At 52.4% G+C, this 11,773-nt stretch overlaps 1 protein-coding gene across 1 annotated transcript; it reads right to left on the bottom strand.

Annotated features, from left to right (window-relative positions):
• Positions 1-6,719: 6,719 nt before the first annotated feature.
• Rabac1 (Rab acceptor 1) lies at positions 6,720-9,152 on the bottom strand. The gene is made up of 5 exons (XM_047529048.1): positions 8,982-9,152; positions 8,483-8,695; positions 8,134-8,231; positions 7,047-7,148; positions 6,720-6,964 (listed from the first exon to the last, which is right to left on the bottom strand). The coding sequence occupies exons 1-5, from the start codon at positions 9,035-9,037 to the stop codon at positions 6,876-6,878; spliced, it is 558 nt and encodes a 185-aa protein (XP_047385004.1). The 5' UTR covers positions 9,038-9,152; the 3' UTR covers positions 6,720-6,875.
• Positions 9,153-11,773: the final 2,621 nt, after the last annotated feature.

The following is an 11,773-nucleotide window of genomic DNA, read 5'->3' as shown; positions in this document are numbered from 1 at the left end:
AACACTCCACAACTGGATCCTGGAATCTGGGATCCTGACTTCCTGACTCCCCAGTTCCAAATGCCCAGGCTGCCAGCTTCAGTACCCACAAATGAGGCTCCGCTTCCCTGCTCACACTTTCTTAGAGATCTCCATTTATTCAGGGGACCCACATCTGGGTGCAGGTACCCTGTGCTCAATTGTCCCAGGAACGCCCAGGTATTAGCGTGCTCAGACTCAAGAACCCCTGGCTCTGCACCCCAAATGAGAGGACTGGAACGACTGCTCCCACCACAGTCCTGAGCCTCACCAACACCAGCTGCACTGCAGTCTGTCCCCCAAGCTGGGCTGTCTCTGTCACCTGGCAATGGGGTCTGTATATTACCCAAAGCAAGACCCTTGACTTCTGGTCTCATCACCCCAAACTAGACAATGGATCCCAGTGTCTGCTCCCCAAATGGACAAAGGGACCCCAATCACTATCAGCCAAACTAGACAAAAAGTTTGGCATCTCAAACTAGAAAATAGACCAACAGTTTCTTTTTTTAAACTTGACCTCAGTTGGGCGCACTGACACATGCCTATAATCCCAGCGACTCAGGGCCTGAGGCAGGAAAATCGCAAGTTTGAGTCTCAGCAACTGACCAGCAACTGGCCAGCCCCAGCAACCTAGTGAGGCCCTGAGTAACTAATGAGACCCCAAATAAAAAAGAAAAAAAAGTAAAAAGGTCTGGGGATGTAGCTCAGTGGTGGAGTGCCCCTGAGCTTCATCCCCCAAGTATCGCAAAACAAACAAACAAAAACTTTATCCCAGAATTAAGAAACTTTATTTTCTATTGTTTGATAATTCTTCATTTACACAAAAGTGCATTATGAAATGAATATTATCCCACCCATTGAAGACTGAAAATAAAACTTGTTTCTCCAAGTCTTCAAGTCTCCTTCCTCTCTGGCTGTCAGGCCTGTCTCCAGCCACGTGTCCCTAGCCCAGCTTCCTGCTGGTCTGGGAGAGACCTGCCTGGGCAGCCGGGGCTGGCTCATCCCAGGAGCTGAGGCTGCTCCAAGAGAGAAGTGCAGCGGAGCCCACAGGCCCTCCTGGAGCCCAGGTGGCTTTCTTGCCTCTTGGCAAGGCCAGGTAGCCTTCCAGGCCATGGTCACTCTGGGTCGCCTGCAAGAATGGACACTCCCAGGAGCAAGACGGTGTCCTCTGTGCCTTGACACCAGTGCCGTGATGAGGGGTCTAGCTGAGCTGCCTTTGGCCTCTGAGGACCATGGCCCAGGGAGAACCACCCGCTCCAGAACGCTGTGGCTGTCCCACCCCCCAGTCACCAGAACAGCACTGCACGTCACCGTCACCTTGAGGCAGTCAGCTTGGTACCCACTGCCACTGGCAGCACAGTCCTCTGGCCCCGCCACCCCCTTTCCTGGGTATTAATCTTAGCAGGACTTGACAGGAGCCTGGGCGTGAACCAGGCTGACGAACAGGACGCTGTGTCACAGAGGAGTTAAGGTCTGGGGCCTCCTGGGCCAGGCTGGACACTGTCACTTCCAAGATCGACAGCATCCCTGAGATGACAGTGGGCCCAGACACACAGAGAAGGGGACCAGTGGTGAACTCCTGACATACACAGGAGTGACACATTTATTAGAAGAACCATGTGAGACAGGGTCGTGTACCTGTGAAAGGGAACTTGTTGTCATGGGGGCTGCTCACCTCCACTCAGCGTGGCTACGCTCCCTAGGGAGCCCGCACTCTCTCAGGAGTCAACCAGACCCAGTAGGTTTGTCCCCTCACGGAGACAACCAGGCCTGTAGTGTCTGCAGCCTTGGGTGAGCCAACCGATCGCCAGATCTCTCAGACTAAAGCCCTGAGCCCCGTGTCACCTCCCCGAACTAGGAAACCAGTTCCTTGGTCCCTGGAACCCCAGCCCCAAGTCAGACCTCATGGTCTCTGATGCCCCAAATGAGAGCACTAGCATGCAAATTTCAGATACCCCCATGGAGTCCACCAGACCCCAATTTCTGTTGCTCTAAACTAGCCATTGAACCTTCCATCTGGCACCTCAAACTTTAAATGTCAGTGTCTCCACCTAGCTGTCGCCCCCAGAGGCTAGACCCTATTTTCCCCAAGGAGGTTCCAGGACTCCTAGTCTTCATCACCCCCAAGTAGATAATCAGACCCCAGTCTGTCACCCCAAAGTGGACCTTAGGATCTCAGTCCCCATCACCCCAACTGACACAGGAACCCAAGTCACTGACGCCTCAACTCCAGTTCCTGTCACTCGCAAACAGATAAGAGTTCTTAACCTGTCACTTAAAACTTGAGAACTGAGTCAGGTATGTGCACATGCCTGTAATCCCAGCAACTGGGGAGGCTGAAACAGGAGGATTGCAAGTTCAAGGTTGGCTTCAGTAACTTAGCGAGGCCCTAAGCAATTTAGTGAGACCCTGTCTCAAAATAAAAAATAAAAGAAGGCTGAGGATGTGGCTCAGTGGTTAAGCACCCCTGGGTTCAATTCCTTGTAACAACAACAACAATAATAAAAATATTGATAACTGGACTCATTATGTGTTTAACCCCAAACTAGGTAAGCAGACATTCCCAAACTGAAATATGTGACCCCCAATTACAATCACTTCACACTAGGCAATGAGACCCTCCTCAGTCTTTGTTGTCCCAGATTACACAGTGGGACCCCCAGGCTGTTTCCAATGATTAGACCTTGGACCTCCACTGCAGCTGCTCCTAACCTGCCTCTGTGGCCCCAGGGTAACAAATACAGATCACCTCCAACCAAGGGGACGCCCAACCTTGTCACCCGAAACTAGAGTTCCAGCTCACAGTGTCATCATCCTAAAGGCATCCTATGTGCCTTCTAGACACCTAGGCCTCAGGAATTCCAGCCTCTGTCTCCTGACTACGAGTCTCTCTCTCTCTCTCTCTCTCTTTTTTTTTTTTTTTTTTTTTTTGCAGTGCTGGGAATTGAACCCAGGGCCTTGTGCATGCAAGGTAGGCACTCTACCAACCGAGTCATATCCCCAGCCCCTGGTCTCTTGTCACCTAAATGTGACAATTCATTTCTAATACCCCAAACCAGAAACGGGGCTGTCACTCCAAACAAGTCATCCATATCACACATCTGTCACTCCCAGCCAGCCAGCTGGACTTTAATCACTGTCCCCAAAATATACAATCAGACCTTTGGCTTCTGTCCTCCTGATAAGACACCAAACCATCTAGTTTGTCACCCTAAACCAAACCTCAATGACTCTACACTAGAATTAGGGGCCTATAATGTTACCCCCAGATCAGGCCTCTGGCCTGGGTCTCAGTCCCGGACTGTTTACCACCTGCCTCAATGATGTGTCTCCAGTGCTGGGCCCCTGGCCTTGTCACCTGCAAATAAGGAAAGTAGGTCATATTCGAGGCCCAGGGGTATAAACTGGATGTGGCCTCCACTTGCCCACATGGGCACAGACATCATCTCCTCTGGGAACACTGGCATTGAGACCAACGAACAAAACACCCTCTGCTATCCCAAAAATTGGGATAGGGACTCTGGCCTCAGAGTGACCCAGGTGACCAGGTCCCTGCCCTGCCCTCATCTCTCAGGGAGCCTGGTTCTGACTCCCTCCCTCGAGTCTGCAGGAAGCACTTGTCTGCCCTCTGGTGGCAGCTTATGGGAGCGACTCATAGTGACTGTCTAGGTCCCTGGTCCTCCCATTGTGCTCAGGCCTGAAACATGGGGTCATCCTTGCATGCTACCTCCCCTTAGATCCCACACAGGTCCCCCGACAAGCTCCATCCACCTGATTCTGCCTTCCCTGTCCCTCCTCTCCAGCCCACATCCCTGCCTCACCTTCCCCAGCTTGGATCCTCCTCCATGATCTCGCTCCCTCCTGCCCATCTTCCTTCCCTTCCCTTTTCTGTCTTTCTTATTCATGGCACTGGGATTGAACCCAGGGCACTCTACCACTGATTTACATCCCAAGACCTTTTATAAAATTTTGAGACAGGGTCTTGCTAAGTTGCCCAGGCTGACTTTGAACTTGTGATCCTCCTGCCTCAGCTTCCCGACACCCCCCCCCCCCCAGGCCCCAATCACAGATTACAGTGTGTGCCTGCCCCGGAGGAACATGTCTTTCCTTTTTTCTTTTAAATTTTATTTTCTCAGTACCAGGGATGGAACCCAAGGGCACTCTACCACTGAGTCACACCACAGCCCTTATTATTGTTTGAGACAGGGTCTTGCTAACTTGCTGAGGCTAGCCCTGAACTTGTGATCCTCTTGCCTCAGCCTCCTGAGTTCCTGGGTTTGCAGATGTGCACCACTGCACCCAGCCCAGAGGATATTTCTAACGTTCACGCCTGACCCTGTCTCTTCCTTGTTCAAAACTCTTAAGCAAAAATCCAAAGACCTCACCCAGTTCTGCAGATCCTGTGCCATCTGGTCCCCAATATCCTCCCAATGTCATTTCCTGGGCTGTTTCCCTCACTCCATTCACCCCATCCACAAGCAGCACCCAGTTACTGAGCAATCTGACTTCAGGGCCTTTGCACTTACTCTCCCTCCAGGCCTCAGAGGGACAAGCTACTGCTCATTTCCCAGCAAGGCCTTGCCCTCCCCTCAGCTCCTCCCTCGTCTCTCCCAGCCTTGTCTGACTGGCTTCAGAGCTGTCCCTCTCTGAGGGCTCCCTGGTGGCTGGTCCGTTTGCTTGTGGATCATGGGCCTCTCACACCAAAGGTGAGCTCTGGGAAGCTGGGCCTCGCTTGCGGCACTGCTGCCTGCGCGGCACTAGTAGAAACAAATCCAAGCTGTTGATGTGACTTGCCATTCTCTATGTGGCCACATTTTCATTTTATTATTATTATTTCTTTTGGGTATTGGGGGTTGAACCCAGGGGCGCTCTACCTCTGAGCTCCACCTCCAGCCCTTTTTATTTTTTATTGAGACAGGGACTTGCTAAGTTGCTGAGGCTGATTTCAAACTTGCAATCCTCCTGCCTCAGCCTCCAGAGTAGCTGGATTACAGGTGTGTGTCACTGTGCCTGGCTCACATTTTTTTTTTCCAATTAAAAAATTTTTTTTTAGTTGTTGATGGACCTTTATTTTATTCATTTTTATTTATATGTGGTGCTGAGAATTGAACATTTTTTAAAAGTAATGAAGCAGGGCTGGGGTTGTGGCTCAGTGGTAGAGCACTTGCCTAGCATGTGTAAGGCACTGTATTCAATCCTCAGTACCACACATAAATAAGTAAAATAAAGGTCTATCAACAACTTAAAAAAATTTTTAAAAATAAAGCAAAAAACAAGTGAAAATAATAATTTAAGTCAATGTATCCAAAATAGCATCCTTCCAATACACATAATCAATGTAAAAATGATTAATGAGAAATTTTACACCCTTTTCACACTAAGCCTCTGAAATCTGGGGTCTCCTTTGACACTCTGGGCTTCTGTTTGCACCGGCCACACCCAGGTGCAGTGAGCACAGTCCACACGCCTGCCTGGTGGCCTAGCTGACAGCAGGATTCCAGACCAACACAGGTCCCCGCTGGCGTTGAATGAACAAATGATGCACAGTGAGTTTTGGTGACAAGCCCAGGTTGGAGAGGCTGAGGGTCACACTGCCAAACCTGGGAGACTCCCCACAACTCTTCCTGCACTTGGCCGTGTCCCTTAGGGCTCACAGAAATGTCACTGCCTCAAAGAGAGCCCCAAGAGCAGCTTCCTAGGCCCTCTCTTTATTTTTTTGTGGTGCTGGGGATGGAACCCAGGGTCCCGTGCTTACCAGGCAAGCGCTCCACCACTGAACTGCACCCTAGCCCCCAGGCCTCTCTCTGGCGCCTCATTTTCCTGACTTTATCCAGCTGCCCCTTCCTGTCATGCACCTTTCTTCCTTGACAGTGTTCCCATGTGGTAGTCACAACCTGCAATGAAAAGCCATCTGCAGCTCTTTCCTGAGTCTGAGTCCAAGCCCCCAGCTTCCCCCACTGCACCTGCCCCAGCCTGCGCCTCCTCCAGGTGCCCCTGACCTCCTGCATCTGCTGCCTCCTTTGCCCAGAACATTCTTTGTTGAAAAGATCTGCAACTGCTCCTCCCCACACAGTTTAGGTCTTCACCCAGGGTCACCTTGGCCTTCCCTGGCCAACCTCTTTAACCCTTAACTTGCACTAACTCCAGAACTTTCTCTGTGCAGTAGAGAATTAACACTGCAGCTGAGGCTGCTGTCCTTGGGCAGCCTGGATCCTGGAGTGGGAACACACAGAGGGTGTTGATGTGGACATCCCCAGTAATAACCAGACACTGAGTCTCAACTGGCTTGAGGTTGACATCTCATATGTTGTCACCCTTTGCTGCTGGAGGAGGAATTCAGCCTGCCCTGTGCGGCCACCTGGGAGAGACCTGAGGCTCCTGCCCCATTTGCTCTTAACTTGGCTCCACATGCCTGCTCCTCTTGCTGATTTTGCTTTGTGTCCTTTCTTAATGAATCACAGTTCTGAGGACAGATGTGTGCTGGGTCCCAAGTCCTCCTAGCACTTCATGGAACCAGGGGTGATCTTGGGAACCCCCGACACCCTCTCTCCTCAACTCCTCTCTCTCCTTAGCACTCACCACCTGGTGACAACTTGTGATGAACCTCTGCGCCTTGCTCACTGTGCCCCCCACACCTGCTCTCTGTGCTGTTCCCAGCATTGGCCTCCGGAGACTCACAGAAGACACTGGAAAAAGTTTGCTGGACGGGGACTGCAATGGCTTTATTTCTAAAGGTGGAACCCCTCCCTGGGCTCGTGACGGGAGGCAGCCCTGGCCCAAGCAGCAGGGCAGTGTGGGGCAGGATGGACAGGGATGGGTCAGCTGGCCCTGAAGGCCAGTAAGGCCTTGAAGACGCCTCACACTGGCTCCATCTGCAGCTCCTCCCCATCCATAGCCTCGATCTGGTGGAAGGCAGCATGGAAGCCAATGACCACCAGGGTGGCTCCTGCAGGGAAATAGGCAGTTCAGGGCCACCTTCCGTGGCCGGCCCTATGGCCCACCCCCAGCCACCCAGACCCTATACTCACCCAGGACCCAGAAGACGGCAGAGCCTGCACCAGCCAGCCAGAAGAAGGGGAAGGAAATGCCTCCGGCCAGAGCGTACTGATGAACAGGGCTCACCTCCCGGCCTGGGGACGGATGTCATTAAGCAGCTGTTCTAACCCACACCCTCTCCCACAGTCAGTAACCTCTGCTGCCCCCTGACAATCTAGCATCACAAGCTCTGGAAGCTTCTGGAACTACTCCAAACTCCTCATGCCAAGGCCCTCTGTGCCCAGGCCCTACCTAGTTTCCAGTGTCCCCTGACCACCAGCAGACAGCCCACCTTCCTCAGCCTGTCTGTTCTTCAGCCTCCTCCTCCAGGGGCTTTGAGCCTCCCACTCCCCTGCACAGAGCCCTCCTGCTCCAACCTGCACTCAGAGACAAGGTGTTTCAAATTGGTGGCCCCAGGTCCCCGTCTGACCTGAGGATGTGTTCTGGAGATGTTTCCCAAGAATTTTGTCTGTGGCTGGCAAACACACTGAATGATTTCACATAAAAATACAGATTTCTGGTTTCTGACATGACTATAAGCTTAAGTCTCCATGTTCTGGTGACAGCAACTGACAAGCCAGGTGTGGCGGTACTTTTCCTTCCATGCCCAGCCATCTTTGTCACATGCCCACAGCAAACCTGGGCTTTCCCCTGTGTGAAATTCCCCACGTGTGGCATCTTTCTTCCTAGTGTTGCTTGGTATCAGTCTGGGGCTACATGAGCCATAGGCCTCAGCCTCCCTCTCTTAAGCTCCAGGATCTTCCAGGTCCCACCCCAGGAAGCAAGAAAGGAGAGGGAAACGATCTAGGCCTGTACAAGGTTGCCACCTGGTGTCCAATGCGGGTCCCTGCAGCTGATGCTTTCCACAGATGTAGGAACTGGGTGGTGGGTGGTATCTTTGGGGTATCTCACTCTGTGTTTGGGTGGGAGCACTGGTGTGTTTGACATTTTAAGTATTAGGTTTGGTGGAACACCTAGGCTCTGGCAGACTTGGGTTCCAAGGATTTGGTTGGGACTCTGAGGTTTGCATTCCAAGAAACCAGAATTTGAGGGATCCATCAGGGCGGGGGGATTTCTCACCAAAGAGCACAAGCTTGGACTGCAGAGTACGCAGATACAGAATGTAACAGGCGCCAAAGAAGACGGCCAGGGCCACCAGCAGCATGGGGGATGTCACCCTGGAAGAAGAGCGTAGGAAGGCAGCATTCAGGCCTCTGGGGCTAGACTAGCCTGGGGGCCGCAGCCCTGAACACTGGTCGGTAAAGGTTATGTCCTCCAGGACAAGAAGGTGGGATAACATAGGTCACACTGCATCTTGGCCAGATTGATGCAGGAGTAGAGACCTGGCCCTCTGGTGACCAGGCCTGGCAGTGGGGCCAGCAGGTGGGGCGGGGTCAGCCGGCGGGGGACGGGTCTGGGCGGCACTCACACGCAGTACACAATGAGGCCCAGGAAGACGAACACGTAGTTGCTCTGGTAGTACTCGACATTGCGTATCAGGCGCTGGCACAGCTCACCCAGGTTGCGGGGTCGCGAGAAGCGCTGCTGGTCCACGAAGGTGCCCCAGGGCCGGATGGTCGCCCGGCGCCGCTCCAGCCACTCGCGGCCTGCGCCGGAGGGAATCAGCTTTGGCAGCAGGGTCCTGTGGGGCGGGGCCCGGTCAGCGGCCGACCGGGTCGGGAGTTCAGACCCGTGGGAAACAAGGGGGTAGGGGGCTGGACTCCGGAGCCCAGGAGGCTAGTGTCCCATGGGGCGGGGGAGCGTGGAAAAGACTCCTGGATCCCAGGGGAGGAGGGGGCTGGGGGTCCAGACTCCAGGGTCCCCGAAGAGGAGATCGGGGGCCCTCTTTTGGGTCTGGGATCTTGGACTCCCGAGACTGGAGGAGTCGGGACTCCCGCGTCTCGGGTCTGGGGAGTCAGCTCGCTCACGTGGCGCTCAGCCCTTCCGCTTCGGCATCCTTCTGCTGGTCCTTCTGGGCCGCCATGTCTGCGTCGTGAAGGGTACAGCTGCTGTAACCTGCCCCTAGCCCTGCAGACCCCTGGGCCCCGCCCGACCCGACCTCGCCCAGCGGAGCCGACGTGTCCCGCCTCGGAGCCGCAGGGGGCGGTAGTTGTGCCGCCGAGCATTGTGGGAGTTGTAGTCCTAGTGGCATCGGGCAGAGCAGGCGCTATAGTGGTGGTCTGCCTCGCAAGATAGCTTGGGAGATGTAGTTCCAGAAAGTGGTGAGCCCCTCTTGGCATTGTGGGAGTTGTAGTTTCTGCAGTGGAATATATTTTCCAGCAGGAGGGCTATCAGGAATGAGGGCGTTATGGGAGCTCGAATGGCAGAAGCAGGCGTCGTGTACTCATTCTTCCATGGAGGGTACTATGATGATCGTGCAGAGTCATCGTTCTGACTTTAAAGGGCATAAAAAATCCGGAACGGGGCACGGTGGTACATGCCTGCTATCCCAGTGACTTGGAAGACTGGGGCAAGATGACCAACCTCAGCAACTTAGTGAGGCCCAAAGGACTTAATGAGATCTTGTCTCAAAATAAAAACATTAAAAAAAAAAAAAAAAAAAAAAAAAGAGCTGGGAGTGGCTTAGTGCTTAAGCAACCCTGGATTCAATCGCCGGTACCAAAGAACAAGAAAAAGAAAGAAAGAAAAAAACATGGTCCCAACCCCAGATGTTCGGATTCGGCAAGTCTAGAGTGGAACTCATTCATTTACATTTTTACTTTTCATTTATTTGTTTTTTAAATTTTGAGATAGGGCCTCACTAAATTGCTGAGTCTGGCCTTGAACTTTCAGTCCTCCTACCTCAGCCCCTGGAGTTGCTGGGATTATCGGAATGTGCCACCAGCCTGGCAGTGGACCACATTTCTGAGCAGCAAGATTGTAGAGAATGCGTAGGAATCACTTCCTTCCTTAACAGGCAGATGCTGGGGAGGGCCCTGCAGTTGCTGGAGCATAGCACTCTCCCAACTTTGGACTTCCAGGTATGTATAAGATAGGAGAAGAGGGAGGAAAGTCGGGAAAAGAAAAGGGCTGAGAATTTTTATTTTTATTTTTTTGCAATGTTGACCATTGAACCCAGGGCCTCACACATGCTAGAAAAGAACTCTATCACTGAGTTACACCCCCAACCTGGGCTGAATTTTTTTAAAAGAGGCAACTCTTATACCCTAGAGAGCTGGAATTCTGGAGTCGGACTCAGGAGAAAATTCAGGCTTTGTGATTTCAACCTCGTCACTTCTCTGAACCTCAGTGTCTTATGGGAACTGGAGGATCTTAATGGTACCATATTCTTGGGGTTATGTTTCAGTTAAATGTTTCATGTAAAGTTCTTGAACAAGTCTTGATAAATGTAGGCATTGTAATTACCACTACATTATCGTAATTGTTCTGGGTTTTTCTAGAGTTCAGCCTCCTCAAACAGTAGTAACATGTTAGGGGCTGCTCTCCCTTTGGACATGCATGGTTGTGTTGTAAGCAGGGGCTCTTTAAACAAATTCCTCCACTGCGAGCCCCAGAGCAGGGCCTCAGGAAGGTGGTGGGGATGCCTGTGCTCCCTCCTGGGCTGAGACCCCAGTTCTCCAAACCTGGTGGGGCCACAGAGCAGTACCCACGGGGGAATCCAGGTGAATCTTTGAACTCCAAGATTCGTCCCTGTACTTTGAGGCCTGCTGGGAAGCATCCCTGGCACTGAGGAAGGTAGTAGTTCCTGTCAAAGGGGCTGCTGGGATGGGCAGAGAAGCCCGCCCCCCGTTGGGCGGGTCCCAAGATGAAGCTGAAAGAGTTTGAAGACCCAATTGGCTAACTATGGGCCAGTAATTAGTTCCTGGTGGTTTCCTTTTTTGTCCAGAGGCTGTTAGTAAATTTGGTTTAGATTTTCCAACTTGGTCCAGCCTTGCTTCAGAATTCCATGGAGGACTGTGAATGGACAATTGGCCTGAGCATTAATGGGGGAGCAGTGCTTGAATTCAAAGTAATGGGGGTGCAGAGCTTCCAGGGAGCAGAGGAATCTTGGGAACTAGGTTGGTGGTAAATGCCCAGCTGCCTCTTCCCATGACAGCCTTGGAAAATCTGAATTTTCCTTTTGTTGTGGAAGCTGCTGAGTTTCCTTATGAGTGTGGGGTGAAAGCCCTTTCGTCCCATAAGCCACCAGTACTTGCTCAGAGGCCTGGAGCCACCAAATGGTTTGGCCATGGCTGGGGATTGGGCTGCAGGAGTGGCAGATGGTGGAGAGGCAGAGAGGGATGTTGTGGGGAGGTGCTCTCTGAATGGGAAGGCGGGAGGATCTTGGGATCAAATAATTTGGGGAGTTAGGGTCTGGACATAGGAACATTTGGGAGCTGGGCGTGGTGGTGCACACCTGTAATCCCAGCAGCTCAGGAAGCTGAGGCAGGAGGATCTTGAGTTCAAAGTCAGCCTCAGCAACTTAGTGAGGCCCTGAGCAACTTATCAAGTCTCAAAATAAAATATTAAAAAAGGGCAGAGGGTGTTGCTCAGTGGTTAAGTGCCCCCGAGTTCAATCCCTGGTACCAAAAAAAAAAAAAAAAAAGGGACATTTGGGAAAGGAGTCCGTTGAAACCGGGTGGGAGAGAGGACCCTAAGGCTGAGATGTTGTAAGGGGTGGGAATTTTGGGGTTCTTAAGAGAGGGCCCTGTGGCAGATTGACTGAATTAGCAGGTGCTGGGAGCTGAAGGGTGCCCTGGCCCTGAGGTCCCCTCAGCCT

Source organism: Sciurus carolinensis, chromosome 16 (genome assembly GCF_902686445.1).
Source record: "Sciurus carolinensis chromosome 16, mSciCar1.2, whole genome shotgun sequence".
In the NCBI taxonomy this organism is placed as follows: Eukaryota; Metazoa; Chordata; class Mammalia; order Rodentia; family Sciuridae; genus Sciurus; species Sciurus carolinensis.
The sequence above is the reverse complement of the archived record's forward strand: the minus strand, read 5'-3'. Positions and strand labels throughout refer to the sequence as shown.